General features: G+C 40.2%; 1 protein-coding gene across 2 annotated transcripts in view; it reads right to left on the bottom strand.

Moving 5' to 3' along the window:
* Positions 1-20639, bottom strand: part of LOC148038658 (uncharacterized) — a 79193-nt gene extending 58554 nt beyond the window's left edge. The window contains exons 1-3 of one of the 2 annotated variants that reach the window (XM_087674142.1): positions 20387-20639; positions 20187-20275; positions 1364-1465 (exon numbers count right to left, since the gene is read on the bottom strand). In XM_087674142.1, the coding sequence (XP_087530268.1) occupies positions 1364-1465; positions 20187-20275; positions 20387-20543 (348 nt within the window). In that variant the 5' untranslated portion in view covers positions 20544-20639. The remainder of the gene's footprint in view (positions 1-1363; positions 1466-20186; positions 20276-20386) is intronic. The other variant, XM_087674147.1, reaches the window with a different exon arrangement.
* Between the last annotated feature and the right edge of the window lie 378 nt (positions 20640-21017).

The following is a 21017-nucleotide window of genomic DNA, read 5'->3' as shown; positions in this document are numbered from 1 at the left end:
CTGGCGCCCCGTTCTAGGTGGTTTTTCGCCTATTTATTGTCGACGACTTCAGCAGTCTACCCATTCTTCTCTGTCGCAGATTACAGACCGGTGCCGTGCAGATTTCTGTCTCTGTTCACAGATTTCAGACAGCAGACAGTGCAGACTGCAGCAGACTTCGAGGTGGACAGCAGGTCGCATCGTCGAGGTGGAGACACGCAGTCCAGCGCACTGCGCCCGTGTATATCTTTGTATTCAGCATTCTTTATACAGCAGATCTTCATTGTACACTGTCTCTTTCTCTCCCTTTTTCTCTCTGCGTTCTCTCTCTCTCAGTCCTACGCTTCCGCACCGCTGCACTCTGACAGTCTCAACAGCCTATAGATGTTGTCGCCTGCTATTGATTCGTCTTCTCTTGTCCCTAGCTACCTCAAAAGGTCCTCAAATGGCTGCAGATCAAACCAACAGCATCTCTCTCTCTCTCTCTCTCTCTCTCTCTCTCTCTCTCTCTCTCTCTCTCTCTCTCTCGTAGACTGAATCCACTAAAATACCTCTCTCCAATCTCTAAAGACGTTTCTCAATCTTGCATGGGTATTTTTAACATTTAGCAACCTATTAATTTTCAATCTTTAAATATTGAAAATTAGTCTAATAATCATTTCGGTGCTCAAAAAAATAATATGACTGGCCAATAATTAAATTGGCTAGGCAACTTTCATTCCGGAGTGTCTCTACGTCATCTTTGACCATCAGATTGTAGTGAGATACCATTAAACCCGACTTCTCTAGTGTCACCAACTAATAATCATTTCGGTGCTCAAAAAAAAATATATGACTGGCCAATAATTAAATTGGCTGGGCAACTTTCATTCTGGAGTGTCTCTACGTCATCTTTGACCATCAGATTGGAGTGAGGTACCATTAAACCCGACTTCTCTAGTGTCACCAACTAACACTTATGACCAAATGAATGACCTAGGCCAACAACTAGCACCAGTTACTACCAAGCACCTGTGCAGATAACTTATAGCACCGTTTGCCTTTGACATCCCGTGATTTTTGTAGGTCTCGAGCTTGACTTAACCATGTGATTAAAAATTAATCTACATGTACTTGAACTAGTCATCATATTCTTCACCTCCTTGTTGGTCATTAGCATCTTCTGGCCTAGAAAAATGTGCTTCTTGGTCAATAACAACATTCTCTCCTTATTGTCCATGCTACAAGTCTGATCCAAGATTAGACATTACATTTTCCCTTTCATTATGCACATTTTTAGAATGAGATGCATCAATGCTACTTGATCCCACCTTGCTATAGGAGGGCATTCTTGCTGTAAATACTCAACTAAATACAATTTCACCATTAGAACAAAGCTTCTAACCTTCAATCCAACACCTAGGGTCCACCAAGTGAAGGGAAATGATGGTATCCCGGCAATAAATCCATGAAACCAGCCTTCATTCTTAGAGAGGGTGGTAATGACCTGATTAATCAACAATTACAACAAGCACAAAAGTCACATAAACTGAAAATGTAAATGTTACCACTTAATTGTAGACAGTAGACAACCCATTGACCCCCAAAACTAGTGCCCTTGCAACATTTCATTATCTTTTATTGCAAATGAGTGGAGTACACTGAGATTCTTCAATCTCCTCCAATCTCCAACTGTCTCTTGCTATCATAAATGGCCATGCCCCTTGGTTTGCTCAAGGATTGAACTTCAATTGTGCTCCTTGGGTGACAAATTCAACCTTGAATGTTTGTTGACTGAATGTCACTTGAATCTGCTAAAATTGCCCCAATTTCAATGACTGAAATTCAAGTCTCTGGGCCTTTTAATTTCTAAGCACACTTCCTAAGGTGGTTGTCAAACTATAAATTTAATTATAAATTATGGTTTACAACAACGATTCACCAAAATCTCCACCTTCAATGGCTGAATCTACTAGAAGTTGCTTAGGAAGGATGCGAATAGGTTAGGGAATAAGAGTGAATGTTGAGAGGAGAGAAAATTCAAACTCCCATCATGAGAAAATGGAAGAAATCAATTGCTGCCCTGTCTAGACAGCCATGAAAGCTGCTCTACTAATAGAACACACTGAATATAATGTTGCTTGGCAAAATCAACCCTCAAACTACTATCATCTACTACTATACTCTCTTCTAGGTATGTCATCAACTCCTAAAGGATCTCTTGCTGGCTGAAAATGGCATGTCCATTGTTTAGCAACAATGGCAACCTCCTCTCTCTCTCTCTCTCTCTCTCTCTCTCTCTCTCTCTCTCAAAATGCACAATGCTAGAATGACCCTCTCAAAGCCTCCAAATACATTTTTCCTACTTGCATGGGCAAGTTTTGCTGACTAGCAACCTTGCAAAACAATTTTCAGCATTATCTAGCTTTATTAAGTCAATTTTTAGATTATTAATTTTGAAAATTGATTTATAATTGTTTATGATTTTGAAAAATAATCTGACTCACCAACAATTAAATTGACTCACCAAGGGGAGTTGAAAAATAGCTAGAGAATGAGAAAGAACGCTAAAGAGAGAGAAAATTCACACTTGCATCAATAGAAAATGAAAAAATCTAGCTACTACTTGGGAAGAAATACCTTAACATAGAAACACAAATAACACCGTATGACAAAGCACAAACTGATAGAAGAACACAATTAGGGTTAGGGTAACTCAGAGACATTGAACACAAAGAATGAATGAAATAATATGACTATTGAATATACAATGCTCATGCCGCAAACACACTATGTAGTGAATGAATATTGTACCTCAAACTCATAAATATTAAGGATCAAGGCAATGGTAATGAGCTAGAGAGAGTGTTGTACTCCAAATGGATCCCGAATCGTAACAAGGTAGCCTCCAGATATCGAACACCAACAAATGTAGCCAAGGAAGGCTAAATCTGATGCAAATGGCAATGCAAGAGAGAAAAATACTAAAAACGCTGACTGCAAGAGAGAGAAAACAGCAAACACAGGCTGCAGGAGAGAGAAAGACTAAAAACAGAGGAAAAACCAACATCAGCAATCAGCATGCTGAAATTAGATCCGATCAGTGTGTGCTAGACTGGAAACAGACGCCAAACTGTGGTAGACAGCAATGGCCAGCTTGGACCACAATGTCCTCCGTGTCTAAGATGTAGGCAACAAGGTGAAATACCTAAAACTTGCAAAAACGAGATTAAGGCTGAATGGAGAGCATCATACCTATTTATAGAAAGTTTGGGTCCTCCCAAGTGGGTTTATGCTTATGGGATACAAATACTCTCTAGGAACGCATTTATTTTTAAATAAACAAGGTTTCTTTCTTAATTAAGGATGTTTTGGGGCTGTTTAAGTGAAGCTAATGCATTTTTAGCTCAATATAACCTCTCAAGCCCAACGACGGTGCCATAAGAACTAGGCCAACCAAGCCCTTTTTTTTCCTTAAATCTTTTACTCCAAAGCAACCAGAGCACTGGACAAAGGGTGCGCGTTGGCTACCCAGTGGCCTACTAAGACTACAGAGGCGATGGTTATCTTACCAAGGAAGCCCAAGCGATCACCCCAGAAAAGCCAAGGCATTGGACAAAGGGTACACGCCGGCTGCCCAGTGACCTACCAAGTCTTCCAAAGGCAAATGGAATTAGCTATGGACTTTTTTTAAAGGGCTTTGTAGTCTTGATAGATCTAACATTAAGTGAGGGTTTCCAATCAATTTTTGTCGTATTGAGTATCCATGTCTCAAACAGGAGAGTGATAAGGAATGGTCACACCCAAGACCTTCACAAAACAAGCATACTATCCCTAGCATTGCAGGGTGTCGATGAAAGGAAAATGGCTAAGCTGTGGATAATACAAACACAACAAAGATGTGAAGCAAGCAAGAGAAGCAAAGCAAGCAAGCTAGGATGAACTGCCTTGGAGACTACCATGTGCAATGCCACAAATATGGTGGATCCAAAGTCGACCACTCCGAAAGACCGAAAAGGAATAAATGCACAAAAATGCATGTTTACATAAACAGAATGTCAATGCATGGGATAATGCAAAGGGAGATGCAAGATGTCATGCTCACGCAAAATGCAATGCAACAGTGTCACTTAGACAGTGCTCTCATAGGAGAATTGTTCACTTGCCCAAGTGTCCTTTTACAATCATGTCATTCTGACAATACAGATGAAGTTATACACGTCCATAAGTACAATATAAAAGAATAAATGAATGAAAAAACCGTAAGCATCGTTATTATCACTATTAAGAGAAATAATCGCTCCCTCTCAAATTGGAAGGGAAAGCAAGAGGGAAGCACCCTCTCCTCATCAATCTAAAGAAGTAGGAGAGAGTATACCTAAGCCGATCCTAGGGAGAAGGTATTGAAGAACTAGCCATTTGACCGCTTTGGTCAAAATCTCTACAAAATTGTTTGATGAAGGCACTCCTGGAATAAAGACTCGTTTGACTTGTATGTAAAGTACACAATCATTATTTAGTTGTACATGTGAATGCACCCTTACGTGCCCTAAGTATAAATACATTTTATTCTTTGTGTACCAACACATTGTTGGTACACTCAAATCTAATCATACTTTCACTCTCCCTCTCAAAATCTCTCCACCCGTCACTCTCACATCCATAGTTGATCTCCAACAACTGGTATCAGAGCACCGAGTACACGCTTCCAAGATCTGACGGGATTAGCTGACAAAGCTAACGCCCAGCAAACAGCTGGAGTTTCTGGCGACAAGCGTGTCGTGCAATGGCAAGCAAATAGTCCAAGCAACAGGTTCAACATGACACAGGTCTAGCCGGACGGCAGGGGACCACACGGTACAATGTGCAACAGTCCAACAATAGGGCAATCGCGTGACGGGACAGACGACTAGCAAATGTGACCAACGCAGAGCTGACGAAGCACATAGCTGACAGGCACGGCATCTGACGGGAGCTACGCAGCAAAACAAGCGCCGCCAATCTTGAACGATCAACAGACCCGTCATTCCGTCTTTTTTAAAATACCATTATTTTCTTTAAAATCCCTTTGAAATTCCTTCCTCTAACTAAGATTCACGCACTGAAGGCACAAATCTTAGATTTGTGCGAATTTGAGCCCGGAAAATTTGGGGCTTTTCTCAGATTTTATCTCACCCATGCCTAGCAGTGACATTCAGGTCACAATTTGCAAACATTGCGTGTGGTGACCTCAAATAAATTCGGGATTTTACCAAATTTGTCAAAATTTTGCTCTATTGAGTAAAATTTATTGGCATTGGATCCCAAAAACTTGAGGCTTTTCATGTATTGGTAAAATTTTGCTCAGCTACGTCAAATTGACTGACATTTATCAACTTTTGGACCTCAAATTTTGGAGGTTTGTACAGAATCTGTTAAATTTCTATATTTTTGCCCATGTGATGGTTGGTTCATATACAAACAACAAAGATTTATTTCTATTAGAGCAAGAACAGCAATGTGTTTACTGGTTCAGCTTGTGCTTTTGCAGTTTAGGGACATTTATTATTGTGTCGTAATAAAATAGCTGCAACTTCTTCCAGTTCAAACAACAAGAGTTTGATGGTCATGGCTTTGACCTTTGAAACCGCATGCAGGGCATATTGTTCCTAAAGGATTGTGAGAATGCTTTGCAAGAAGATAAACCCGCACTAATGTCTGATGCAGATTAGGCCAGAGTCAACAAAAAGGTTGTGGCTTACATTAAGATGGGTGTCACTGATGACATCTTGATTGACATTAAGGGTTTAGATACAGGTTATGCAATAGAAGAAGCTAAAAACTACCTATGAGATCACCACACCTATTAATCAGGTGCATTTAATGCACAAGTTGATGAATATACGACCGAATGAGTCAAAGCCTGCAACTGAGCACTTAAGTGCATTTACAAGCATTTTAAATCAGCTCAAGGATGCAAATTTGAATTTTGATTATAAGTTGAGAGCGATCTTTTTTATCATGACACTGCCTGACTCTTGGGAGATCTTGGTGGTTTCTCTCAACAATAACCCCAATCTCTCATATGATAGAGTGAGGAACTCAATCTTAAATGAAGAAATTAGATGTATATCTAGTGCAGAAGGCAGCAACTCAACTTATAATGTGAGAGGCAGGACTGAATAGAAAAATGCGAATGCAGGACAGAGAAACAGGAGCAAGAGCAAAGGAAAGAAAAGAGTGACATTACTTGCTATCACTGTGGTCGAGACTCGGAAGGGCCACAAAAAACCTGATTGCAAGTATTACAAGAAGGAACAAGAGAGAAAGAAGAATGCAGGAGATAAAAAGAAGCAGGAGGATAAGACAAATGCATCTCAAGCAACTGGAAAGTGAAAAAGGATTCTAATGCCGATTGCAAAAGGAACCGAGAAGGGCACTTTGTATTGTTTGCACTATAAAGCTTTAAATGGCAAGTTTCTTGCAGTTGCTGAAATTGGTAGTCACTTCAAGTTATGGCATAAGAGATTAGGCCATATAAGCCAGAAAGGACTTGATATCCTTACCTCTCTAAAGAGGGTTAATGGAAAAGGCTCTAAACTTGACTTTTGTAACGAGTGTTAGTTTGGAAAGCAAATAAAATTTTTCTTCTACTCTAGTGTCTCTCATAAGTCCAATGTCTTGGACTTAGTGCATTCTAATGTATGTAGTATGCCTGTGAAATCATTGGGTGCTGCTTCATATTTTGTCTCCTTTATTGATAACTCTTCCAAAAAGGTTTGGGTATCCTTGTTGAAAAAGAAAAGTGAAGTGTTTGCTGTTTTTAAAACTTTTCATGCATTTGTGACCACTCAGACAGGTAGAAAGCTGAAGTGCTTGAGAACTAATAATGGGGGTGAGTTCACATCTACTAAATTCAAGTCTTTTTGTGACTTGCATGGTATTAAGAGGGATCTAGCAGCTCCTTACAGCCCTTCTTCAAATGGGGTGGCTAAAAGATATAACAAGACTTTATGTGAAAGAGTGCAGTGCATGCTGTCCACTGCTAATCTCCCTCATGAATTTTGGGGAGAGGCACTGAAAATTGCGGTTCACATTTGCAACCACTCTCCAAATAGGTCCTTAAATAATGGCATCCCTGAGGAGGTTTGGTCTGGCAAATCGGCCTCATATGACCATTTACGCATATCCGATTGTGATGCTTTTGTGCATATTAGAGATGAGCTGAGGAACAAACTTGACACAATATCCACCAAAGGCATTTTTATGGGCTATGGTGATGAGGGTGAATTTGGTTACAAAGTGTGGTTACGTCAATCCAAGAAAATTATTCACAGCCGTAATGTTGTGTTTAATGAGGCAAAATTGCTGAAAGGTACTTTAGCCTCTAATGAAGATATGAAAAATGTCAAATTTCAGAGTTTGCAGCCACCTATTACTTCAGAAAATGAGACTCATGGTGCTGTACCAGAGGCTAAAACTGATGAGCATCCGGTTATTTTTGAGCCAGATGATGATGGACAGCAAATAGGAGCACAAGGAGGTCATGGACAGCAAGATAGACTTACTGATTATGAAAATGCAGGTGCTGGTAATGAAAATGAAGATATTGTAGAGCATGAATAGCATGTTGAAAATGGCTTACAGCAAACAATAAATGCTAAAAGTAACATATCTTGAGATGTAGACCCAATTCCTGAAAATGTTGATCATTGTGTTTGCAAGTCTACACACATAAGAAGGCAACCACATAGGATTGACCCCTTCTTGGATTATGTGATGCTTACAGATGAGGGTGAACCTCTTACATACAAAGAGGCCAAGTCATGCAAATTCAGTAGTAAGTGGAAGCTAGCTATGCAAGAAGAAATTAAATCTCAATATGCAAATGATACTTGAGATCTTGTGTCATTGCCCAAAGGAAGGAAGCCTCTTCCAAACAAATGGATGTACAAAGTAAAGATGGTTGGTGGGAAACCCAAGTACAAGGCAAAACTAGTTGCCAAAGGGTATGCACAGAAGGAAGGGATTGACTTCTTAGAGGTCTTCTCACCTGTTGTGAAGATGACAACTCTACGTGTGCTTTTTACTCTCACTATTGTATTGGACTTAGAGTTGTACCAAATGGATGACATTGATGAGGAAATCTACATGAAACAGCCCGAGGGCTTTGTAGTTCTTGGAAAAGAGCAAATGGTGTGTAAACTAAAACATAGCCTATATGGGCTGAAGCAAGCACCACGGCAGTGGTACAAAAATTTTGACACTTTTATGCTATCTCATGGGTTTACACGCAGCCATGCAAATCATTGCTTGTACATGAAAAAGGATATAGATGGCAGCCCCATCATACTTGTTTTGTATGTGGATGATATGTTGCTAGCTGGAAAAAGAAAGACTAGCTTGGATGCTCTCAAAAATCAAATGAAATCAACCTTCTCCATGAAAGATTTGGGAAATGTAGAGTGTATTTTGGGCATGAGGATTCATAGAGATGAATGCAGAAATTGATGTTTTCATCTCAAGAAAAGTACATTGAAAAGGTACTGGACAGATTCAACATGGCTGAAGCTAGCCTTTTGGGGTACCCTTACCTCCTTATCTTAAGCTTAGTAAAGCTAGCAGCCCAAAAGATGACATGGAAGTAAATGCTATGAAGGGAATCCCTTATGCATCAGCTTGTGGCTCTCTTATGTATGCTATGGTTGCTATTCGTCCAGACATTGCTCATGCAATGGGAGTTGTTAGCAGGTTTATGTCAAATCCTTGCAAAACACATTCGGAGGATGTCAAGTGTATTCTTCGATACCTGAAGGGTACACAAAGAAAGTGTATTTGCTATGGGCAGGATACACTTAGTTTGCAGGGTTATTGTGATGCAGACATAGCAAGTGACTTGGACACTTGTAGGTCTACCAGCGGGTATGTCTTTACAGTTGCTAGTGGGGCTGTTTCTTGGTGTTCCAAGTTGCAGAACATCATCGCATTGAGTACCACTGAAGCTGAATACATATCAACTACTGAGGCTTCTAAAGAAGCTATATGGTTAAGCAGACTTGCAGAGGATCTTGGCATGTCTATGGGTACTGCAGTTTTGGGATGTGATAGTCAAAGTGCTGTGTATTTGGCTAAGAATGCCATGTATCATTCACGCACAAAGCATATAGATGTACGATATCACTTCATCAGATAGTTTCTGGAAGATGGTCTCATAAGATTGACCAAGATCAAAACTCATGACAACCCTGCAGATATTCTCACTAAAAGTCCAAGCAAAGCTCAACATGAGTATTGCATGCGACTAGTGGGAGTTGGTTAGAGGTTCACTTCTGACCTTTAAGTGAGAGGTTGTTGGGATAAAGGCCCGTTTGACCTCCGTGTAAAATACACAAACATTATTTAGTTGTACATGTGAATGCACCCTTACATGCCTTAAGTATATATACATTTTTATCTTTGTGTACCAACACATTGTTGGTACACTCAAATCTAATCGTACTTTCACTCCAACTCTCTCCAGCCGCTCACTCTCACTCCTCGTACTACTGCACATCAATGTTGATCTCCAACAGGCACAAACTCGTAGACGGATAGTGCCTAGCTCAACCTGCTCTCTAAAAAAGTGGAAGTGGACTCCCAGATGCCGCGTTTGTGGTGCAAATATCGAATTGCCCGCAAGGTCAATGACACTCTGGTTGTCGCATTAGGCAATGGTGGGAGAGTCACAAGGAAAGTGAAGCGCCGCCAATAAGCTCCTCAAATAGATGGCCTTAGTGATGCCATCGAAGAAAGTCCTATACTCAGCCTCGACCGTGGAAGCCGCCACCATCTCTTACTTACAACTAGATCATGAAATGGGACCCATGCCTAAGGTGGAGAGAGAGCTGCCATGGGAACGCAGAGTGTTAGGAACTCCTACCCAATCAGAATCAATGTACCCCTACAAACATAAACCAGAACCATAAGTGAGGCCATAAAAATAAAGACACCGGAAATAATGCAACACACGAAGACATACAATCCAATGTGACATCCTAGGTGTTGTGAAATACTGATTGAGAATGCCCACTAAGCTAGCTAAGTCTAGCCTAGTATGAATTAGCCAAAGAAGTTTCCCTATTTTATCATAAGGCGTGAGTGTATATGTACAATACCTGAAGAATCAGAAGTGGGATATGACAAGCCAAGAGCCAAAGGATGCCTCGTACAAGGTCTTCTGAGAAAGAGCCGCAGTCAAGCACACGCTGAGGATGTACACCGTAGTGTTAGCAACCTCAACCAAAGGCGGTCAGGGAGCTCTGCTGCGAACAACATAGAACGTGCCATTTCCATGACTGTCCGATTCCGACGCTCTACGACTCCATTTTGCGAGGGGGAGTTGGTAGAGATGAGCTGGCGAGAGATACCAAGATGCTATAGAAACTTGAAAAACTCGTGGGAGATAGACTCACCACCGCTATCGCTTCTCATGTAACCAACACGATGGCCCGTCTGTTTATGAGCCAACAGCACCCAAGCAGAGAAATATGTAAAAGCATCGGACTTATGCTTAAGAAAGTACACCCACATGTATCTCAAATGATTATCCACTATCAAAAAGAAGTACAGCGCACCATTCAAGGCAGCAATGAATGTGGGCGCACAAAGATCAACGTGAATCCATCTAAAAGGCGCCTCTGCTCTATGTGTAGACTGCTCAGGAAATGGGGTACGGTACTGCTTCCCGAATTGACATGCTCTATAAACATCTTTAGCTAGCTTCACATGAGGAAGACCCTCAACCATCTCACGGCAAGACAACTCATAAAGAGAGTCATAGCTAAGATGCCCTAGGCGAAAATGCCAAAGACGCTCATTGTTCGTAGGCTCCTGAGATGTGGCTAATGCCTAGAAGCTATGGAATACGAAGCCCCTCAATTGTCGGCTCAATAAGAAAATGCGTCATGTGGTATAGACCTTTAGGCTTATGCCTCACCGCAAGCAATCACTAAACCATTCTGAGAGTCAAGCACCTCAACTATGATTGCTGCAAAGAAAACTGCTCGCTTCAACCAGCAAATGTGTTAAGCATATAACAAGTTGATCCCAAGCTCAGAGACATAGTATACATTGTCCAGCAAAGCCAGATCCAAAACCTTATTAGTGGAAAAATTGACGCAACCTTGAGCGTGGATCTTGACCGAGGAGTTGTTTTCTACGCAGACCCACCTGGCTACAAGGGCTCGGGTGCAGAAGATGTCCTCTATAGAAGTCGTGTGATGTGTAGCTCCACTATCCACAATCCAAACAGGTGTTGATGTGCTCAGTTGTAACAAGTGGCCCTCTACAGTAACCTCATCGAAAGGCAGCTCACAGATGTGGACAATACTCGCATCGGACTCCACAGAGACTTTGTGGGTCTCAGCAAACCAGTCAGACAAGTCCTCAACAGTTGAGAACATTGTTGACTGAGATGGCTGACCTGTGGCATTATGAGTTTGACATTTCCACTACCCCTTGCATCACGTTGCCTTCCCTAATGGGGGGGTGTCTGACTTAGGGGTCGAGGTCTGTTACTTGGATTTTGATGTTGTGTCTCTTGCCTTTGATCGACACTTGCTTTCCATCGAAATTGTCAACCTTTTCACAATGTTGACAATACCTATTGTTCTTACATACATTCTGCCACCCGAGTTTGAGTTGAGACTAGGAGGTTTCTTGTGATTCCCCTACTTAATGTTGTTTTTAATTTTGATTTTAAGTTTGATTTTGTCTACCCCTCCCTTGCTACACCTTCTAAGACAGACTTACCTTCTATTTGTTGCTAGGCTCTATGCATCAAAATGAGATCATACTCAGCTATAGTGATCTCGTATTGTCGTGCAACTCCATGGTAGTCTAATGTCTGTTTGGCCATGTCGAGAGCTTGTGAAGCAAGCTGTGAGGCCCACTCTGACTTGTTCCTTGATGGATTTAGCTCGGATGTGAGAAGTGGTGCGAAAGTAGTACCCAAAGTCATCTGCCCGTCTGTTGTTTTTGCTTCTTGTGTAGAGCTTTCAGATCAAGGTCTAGGTTTCTCTCAGAGAGCTTAGCTCTGATACCATGTGAAGAAATACCCTAACACAGAAACACAAATAACACTGTATGACAAAGCACAAATTGATAGAAGAACACAGTTAGAGTTAGGGTAACTCAGAGACAATGAGCACAGAGAATGAATAAAATAATATGGCCATTAAATATACAATGCTCATGCAATAAACACACTATGTAGTGAATGAATATTATACCTCGAACTCCTATATCTCAAGGATCAGGGCAAGGATAATGAGTTAAAGAGTGTGTCATACTTTGAATGTATCCCAAATCGCAACAAGGTAGCCTCTAGATGTCAAACAGCAACAAATGCAACCAAGGAAGGCTGAATTTGATGTAGACAACGGTGCAAAAGAGAGAAAAACTAAAAACGCAAGTGAGGAGAGAGAAATACTAAAAACGCAAGTGAGAAGAGAGAAATACTAAAAACGTTGGCTGCAAAGAGAGAAAATATCAAACGCAGACTGCACAAGAGAGAAAGACTAAAAACGCAAGAAAAGCCAACAACAATAGTCAACATGCTGAAATTAGCTCTAAACAATGTGGTAGGCTAAAAACAGGCACTAGACTGTTGTAGACAGCAATGGCCAGCTTAAACCGCGATGTCTTTTGTGTCCGAGGTGTGGGCAGCAAGCTGAAATACCTGAAATTTGCAAAAACGAGATTTAGCCTGAATGGAGGGCAACATATCTATTATAGAGAGCTTGGGCCCTCCCAAGTGGGTTTATGCTTATCGGATACAATACTCTCTAGGAAAGCATTTCTTTTTAAATAAACAAAGTTTCTTCCTTAATTAAGCATGTTTTAGAGCCGTTGAAGTGAAGCTAATGCATTTTTAGCTCAATACAACTTTGTCTAGACAACCATGAAAGTTGTCTCCACTGACAAAACACCCCAAATATGATGTTGTCTAGCTGAAATGGCCCTTATAAATGTTATTACCTACTACCGTAGTCTCTTTTGGACATGTCTCCAACTCTTTGTCTCTTGTTGGCTGAAAATGGCATGTCCACTCTTGTGGCAATAATGCCAGCCTCCCTCCTCCCCCCCCCCTCTCTCTCTCTCTCTCTCTCTCTCTCTCTCTCTCTCTCTCTCTCTCTCTCTCTCAACCTCGAAAACATCTTTCCACTTGCATGGGAAAATTTTGCAAAGTTGCAACCTTCTAATCCCATTTTTCAATATTATCTAGCTTATTAAATTATTTTTAAAAATTAATTTAATAATTCGTTTAGTGCTTAAAATTTTAATTTTACCAATCAATAGTTAAATTGGGTAGATTAATTTGTCTCCCAAGTGTCCTGAGCAATTATTGATCCCTAGACAGCCATTACTTAATTAATGAATGCCTAGTCTCTAATGTCACCATTGACATTAGTGGCCGATGAATAGGTCTAGGTCCAAATCTAACCCCAAGAACCACCTAGTACCTATTAGGCATAACTTATTACAGCTTTTGCCTTTGAAACCAATTGATATCTCGAGGTCTTAGGTCCCACAATGTGAAATAATTAACTTGCACCTCACAAGTCACATGTGCAAGTCACACTTGCACACTATTAATTTTTAATCAAATACTAAGCAAAGCAATAAAATTTCATACCCTCGTGAGAACAAGTGTAGAATTGTATCCCATCCCTAGTTATAGAAGAGAAAAGACAATCACTTATTATCCCTTCCCTCAACAAGGGATGTTCTATGTTTTTCAATCACAAGACGGGTAGAGTGCCTAAAAGAGAATGTGTCACGAGGACGTGAAAATTTGATGCTTTGCTTATATTTGATTAAAAGATTAATCAAATGTGCAATTAAAAGATGCACATGTGAGGTGCAAGCTACTTTCTCACAATTAAAGGCCGAAGAATCCTGTGAAAAAGATGGGTGTCAAAGGCAAAAGTTGTAACAAGTTACACTTGTTAGATTCTAGGTGAATTTTGGTGTCAGTTTTGCTCCTAGGACCATTAATTGGCCATTAAGTGTTAGTGGTGACACTAGGGACTAGGCATTAATTAATGGATTAATGCTTGTCCAAGGGTCAATTAATGCATGGGACCGCTTTGGGTTGCAAATGGCCTAGCCAATTAATTTTTTAGATGGCCAAGGTCAATTTTCTAGGCATGGATTAAGGGCTGAATTAATTTTCAAAATTAATCAATTCTGAAAATTAATTAAATGGCTGAAAATTGCTGAAAATGGATTAGGAAAGCTGCCACTTGGCAAAACTTTCCCATGCAAGTGGGGGAAAGGTTAAATAGGGCTGAAGGAAGAGAAAAATCTCGTTTTTCCATATTTGGAGCTGTTGGAAAGAGATGTTGGACTGATGCTGCCAGCTTTTGGGGCTATTTCCCAGTCATTGGAGACCATTTTGGTGATGGAGATTGCATATTCTTGACCTTTGGAAGTTGACAATTGCTGCTGATGCACTTTCTCCTGAAGATCACAGTCTCTGATGCTCCTATTGTTGTTGGTGCATCCGTTTGGGGCTGGTACAGCAGGGCAGCAACAGATTTTGATCAGTTCTTCGCGACAAATCTCAGAATTTTCTCTCTCTACAGCATTCTCTCATCTCTTCAGTCTATGCTCAACCATTCTCAGCATTTCTTAGCCATTCAGAGGAGATCTCAGCCATTTTTGGTGGGCTGATCTGTAATCTCTACAGTAAACCCTAATTTACATCAGAAATCAGGGTTTAGCAACCACCTTGGGATCCGTGCCAGAGATTGAAGGCTCAAGGGACTGAAATCACAGCTGATAATTGAAGATTATCAAGGGATTTCAAGAGCCGGACCATCCCGAATTGATTTGGGGCAGCATTTGGCTAGCCAAGGGTCAAATTGGAGAAGAAGTCCTGGGTGAATCAAGGGGCAAATGACACAAAAGGCTTGCTGGTCATTTATGACAGCAAGAGCAATTGGTTAGCAGGAGGAGATTGAAGAATCTCAAGTTGTACTCCTTCCAATTGAATGAAAGCTAAAGAAATACCCAACAGGGTGTCTACTATCCAAGAATGTTATGGTAAAGTGTGTATTTCATTTTATGTGCATCTATTTATTACTGTAATCAACTCTTAAATCAGGTTATCACCACCCATTCCAAGAAGGAAGGCTGGTTTCAAAATGGACTATGGAGAGCCTTTTTCTTTACTTACTAGGAAGAGATGAACAATCTCTTGCTACAAGCATTCCAGGTAATCTTCAACTCAAGGAGAATGCTAGGTCATCTATCCATGGGTCCAGTTTGTCTCCTCCCAAAATGCGAGCTTAGAGCCACTGGCAATGATCACCTTGTTGTCAATGGCCTATAAGGCACTCGCAAAGATCATTGGTAGTTAACATCCTCCCAAACATCAATCATGACACATATAAAGCTTTGTTCCAACATTCAAATAGAACCATCTTGGATAACATATTCACTTTCTTCGAGGCTATACAATGGACCCAACATAGCAAGCAAAGGGTTGCAATGCTTCTCCTAGACTTTGAGAAGGCCTATGGCAGGGTGGACTGACATTGGAGAGTACCATGTGTCATAACACAATAGAGAAATTTTGTATCCTTTCTATTATTTTGTATATTTAATTGGTTATTAAATTTGTTTCCTTTACACTTTCTAGATATAAAGAAATGTGTATCAGAGTTCGCTACTGATGAGTGATCATAGGTTATATGGTGGACCCACTCAATGGATTAAAGAAAAGATGGTACACACTTCCACCTATATGACCCGATTAGGCACATGTGGCCAAAACTCAAGCACATCATAATTAAGCTTGCATACAGAAAAAATTAATGCCTTAAAGCGTGGACCACATCCGCTAGAATAGACAATTACAATCAACAAGATGGCATTATCATTAAATATTTAAACTTTGTACTATGTACATGTGTAGGCTAAAAGCTTAAAATGCTCATGTCTTTGCATGAAAACCTTGTATGATGATTTCAGTACCATTCTTGTAATGTACTTGTAAAGAGCTTTCATATGATATCCATTGTTTTTTTTTAATGTAGAGAGAGAGAGAGAGAGAGAGAGAGGGAGAGTGGGTCCCTAAATTTTAAAATATCCCAAAACTTTAGGACCCTTCAATTGGTTTTAAAATGCTAGTCCTAAAAAATAGAGATAATATTCTCAAAATAGTAAGTTCTGTATTCTAGCGATGGTTACTAAATTAGTTGTTTCTACTTTTGACAGTACTCAATCCAAAAAGAAAGGCCACATAGAAGACACAAGTATTAGGACACTTATCACACATGCTTTCAAGTGTCCTTTCACCTATCACGCCTCATTACATGTGGCTGGTCACTTGTCTTATGCTGCTTCACTTTCCCTTTTTTGCACTTGCTCTTCTCTTAGCCCTATAAAGAGAGCTCATTTTTCTTCATTCGATACCAATTTTCTTGGCTCTAGACTCTTGTATAGCAGCTAGAGATGGCCTAAAGTCAACCCCATCCATCTGCATCTGTCATCATTATTCTCCACTCCACTATCAAATATCCCCCATATTCCCTCTTCTTTTGTTGTTGTTTTACAAGATCACAACTTGCAAATCTCTTGTTTTTATTACATAGTAAGTGATCCATGTACATATGTTCATCTTCTCATGATCTTATGAGAGTGAGAACTACTTCTACTCACTCTCTCGTCGATTGGGACTAAGCTCTTCCCTAAAAGACTTGGATTGAGCAAAAATAAATTCCTTGGGGAAGAGGGGAGCTACCCATCTTCAACTCTCAATTTAGTCTCCATTACTTTCACACTTACATGGCTCTAATTTGTCATATTCAACTTTAAGTATTCATTATCTCCATTTCTTGCAATATGAAGTCTTCAAAACAAACAAATATTTTAATTATCAAGCATACTGAGTTGTTTGGGGCATTCACTATGGTATCAAAGCCTTGGCTTGATTCTTACTCTAACACCAGTATATAAATTTGTTTTTTGCCCTTGCATTGAATACTTGAGCCTCCCCTCCCCCCAGTAGAATCCCAAAGGAAGATCCAAGTGTTATCCTTAAAGCCATTTAGGGCCTTAAAGAGGAGGATCAACATATTCATGGGCAACTTCTCAAACTGGAAAGAGTTAATAAGCCTAGAAAATCCAAGGAAAGAAACCCATCTACTTCAAGGAGACAAAGCCATATCAATGATAGTAGCCAATCAAAAAGCTCAACTACTTTCTGAAGGCATAGTGGAACAAGAGAAAGGTCATATTCTATCATGTAGCAATAATTCACCCTCATCTCCATCTTCATCCCCATCAACCACTTCATCATCTTTAACCTCAAGATCTGGTCATGGACGGAGGCATAATAAGAAAAAGACTAAGACTTGAAAAGAAAATTAAATTCAATATGTATGATGGTTCCCCAAATCTTGATCTTCTTGTGCAATTTATTCATCAATTTTAAATATTATATGGTCCTGACAAGTATAAAGAAAAAGAAAAGATTAAGTATAGAGCTTTACATTTAATCAACCTCGCCCACACTTGGTGGACGAGATTGAAATATGATCACGCTGCCCCAAAATCCTAGCAGTTCTTTATTTGCATGAAACAAGGCCAATTCCTTCCTATTCATTTCAAAAGAGATGTAAAAATGGAATGGGATTGGCTCTGGCAAAGGAAAATTAAGTCACTTAATGACTACACAAAAAGGTTTTAAAAGCTACTCTTGAAGATCCAACATTTCAAGAAAATCAACAGTACTGAAAAGCCTAGAAAGTTTCAAGGCAGTTTGCGATTTAAACTTTATACTGCTCTTAATCGTTATCACTATTCTAGTCTTAGTGAGCTTAATGACCATGCTTATATTTGTGGATATGGCTTGTGTCGTATCTCATGTGCAAGTTGGACTCTATGGGGACGTTTCACGAGGACTCGCTTTAGACAGCTTCTCCAAGAGGGTTTCCAAGAATACAGACTCTATTTAGAAGGGGAGTGAAGACCATTTGAGATCGATTTTGACTACTACACCAACCACTCTATCCAAATCATCTTTTCTTCACAACATGTCTAACAAAGCTTGCGGAAAGTCCTAAAGCAATAGGTTCCACTCTAACAGAAGAAGATCAATAGACAGCCAATTGCCTAGAACCCACGGATCCAAGATCGTGATAGGATGCAGCTCAAGGAGCACATTCACACTAGTGGCCTAGCTCAAAGGTTGACCTTACTTGCTTCATATGGATATTGAGAGACATTTACAGGGGCGTGGATCTAAAGGTACTACAACAAGAAACAAGATGTCGAAGAGGGCCAAAGGCTAGGAGGTGAGAAATTAATGCAACAATCCCCCTAGATTGACCAACCTCCCCTCACCGAGAACCTGTGCAACTAGGACAAGGGTGGATAGCCCAATTTTCGCCTATAGATATCCCAATGTAGATGGCAAGCAGAGTCAATAGTATACACACGAGCACATTCTTTTCTGCGCAAGAGATTGGTTGTTTAGTTCTAGATAGAGAACAACAATATCTTGACTTTGCAAACATCCCTTGGAGGAGAATCAGAATCATATGCCTACAAGGAAAGACATGGCAGTTGAATCCATACATAGTGACAACCAAATTATGGCATATTAACAAAAATTATATTGCCATGAGGAAATCGATTATAATTACTTTAAAAATAATTACCTACTAGCATCACTAGATCCGAGAGGATAAGTCTTTGGATGAGTTGGATTGGGATCCAAGAGGGTGGTTATTGCTGACCTCAATTGTTAGTAATCGATGAGAGTATCCTACTTCCTATGGCTTGTAGCACATGGGGGTCTAGCAATCAAGTTGACTAGCCTAGAAGAAACAAGATGAGGTCTCCAAGCACTATCCTACAAAGTTTATTGTAATGAGCCAGATAAAGTAAAGCAACAAGACAATAATCTAGTGACATAAAATAGGCTCGAAGATCCCAAAGCATTACCCATGGTCATGAAAGGAAACACAATTGGGTTAAGAGGAGCTTGTCCCCTACTCCATCAAGGTGGGCCTAGCCTAGGGTGCATCTTATGGGGGATCTTTTGCTAGTAATTAGTTAGCCAAGGTTGCCACTTACCATACGATATAGGTGCATGATACAACCTGTATCATCAAGGGGAACTCATGTGCCATGGTAAACCAAGAGACTTTGCCTAGCCACCAAGCACCTAGAGCCTACAACATCACAATTAGAGGTTTGGGAGATCATTGAGAGCCTCAACCACATCTGGAAGCCATACTACTAGATGCTTTTCAACTGTTAGAGCCTTTCAATGTACACTACTTTGGCAAAGCTCTAAACATCCATCATCTATTCACTTTGTGGTTACTAGGGGCAGCTTGAGGATGAATCTCGACACTAACAAAACCTTCGATAGCAATTCATTCACACTTAGGGTGGCCATGACCTGCTTTTCACAATACAAGATGGCTACCCTCAATGGAGAGGCTTGTATATTAGAGTGGTTACTAATCCACAAACAACTCTAGCTAGACTCTCCATCAATTGTACTTCATTGTAAACTTCTTTTGAGTAATATAATTAGCTACAAGCATTGCATAAGTGTAAGCACCAAACAGCTAACATCCTGGATCTGGAGATGTGCTCACCCCCTATGCATTCACAAGGACACCAAATGACTTGTCTTGAAGGGTAAAGCATGCCATGTCCATGCACACTTAATTTAGTTAGGATTCACAATGAGCCAAAAACTACAAACCTAGTTACTAACCTATGTAAAGGTTACGCTTATCTTTGATATAACTCAAGGGGAGTACATTTCCAACTTGTCACACTATGATTAGGGCTTGGGAACCCTTATTTGCGAATGAATAGTAAAAACCAGTTAGATATATGTCACGTAACATGACAAAACCTTTAGGTGATTCCACACGCCTCTCTAAGCTTCGTAACGTGCTCCTGCTATGACTAAACTTCCAAAATCCATTCAGCTTTTTAACACAAGTTGTCCTGCCAAAGTCTCAATGTCTCATAATGTACGAACTTCCCAAGAAGTCTTATCTTTACAATTATGCGCGAGGTAAGATTGGACAAATCATAAACTGTGTTTACACGTAAATGGACTGGAAGTTGAAATCGATCTAAGGATTAACTAGAAGTGCACCCTTCCCATCGTGAAAACTTGAACAAAAATCGTGCTTATTAGGTTGAATGAAACCGGGTCATGACTAGCAAACCTGATAAAATAGTGCGGTCTTGCCAGCTCCACTCAGACCCACCAACAGTATAGTGTCTGACGTTTTGCCCTTAAATGTAGCACGCAAGACTGCAATAAGCAATTAACATAGTTTCAAAATGTTTGCGAATTTTTCAGAGGGTAAATGAGAAACAAATGCAAGCAAAATGTTGCGTGAGCGAGTACGAATAGATCAAGTACCAAATAAGAGGAAGAGGAGAGACGCAAACAACACGGCAAGCGCGGTGTAGAGCTCCAGAGGGACGGTAATCCCCAGCCTGTTGGCGATGGAGAGAAGTTGGAGCTCCAATTGTTGAGAGAGCGGGAAGCTGAGATCCGGGCCATCTTCAACCGCCATGGCTGCTGATCTTGTCGTCTATTCTCTGCACGCACGGAGAGAGAGAGAGAGAGAGAGAGAGAGAGCGCTATCTTTCCGAATTTCCAAGCGTTTGAAAAGTTATCTGAATAGAAATAGAAATCGAAGCAATCCAATTCGTAATATTTGGTTGGTTCTAAGGTAAATATTAACATTTTTGGGTATTTTAATATTGTCTTGAAATGTTACATTATATAATTAAACACAATAAATTAATATGGATTGCTCTTGTGTGTAAAGGCTATGAGTTTTAACTTTATTTTTCTAGCTACTTTGTAAATATTCAATAAAATGACAATCCTTAATCTAGTATGCACGTCTTACCATGTAAGGATTTTACATGTAAAGCACTAATCATTACTCTTACATGTGAGGCTTACCATTGAGTGCTCTTAGAGATGGATTATAATTTGTCTTTTTTCTCTCCTTTTTTACTCAATGTTTTTTATGAATTTT

Source organism: Lygodium microphyllum, chromosome 3, assembly GCF_053477565.2.
Source record: "Lygodium microphyllum isolate KBCC chromosome 3, Lygodium_microphyllum_v1.1.10, whole genome shotgun sequence".
Lineage (NCBI taxonomy): Eukaryota > Viridiplantae > Streptophyta > Polypodiopsida > Schizaeales > Lygodiaceae > Lygodium > Lygodium microphyllum.
The sequence above is the reverse complement of the archived record's forward strand: the minus strand, read 5'-3'. Positions and strand labels throughout refer to the sequence as shown.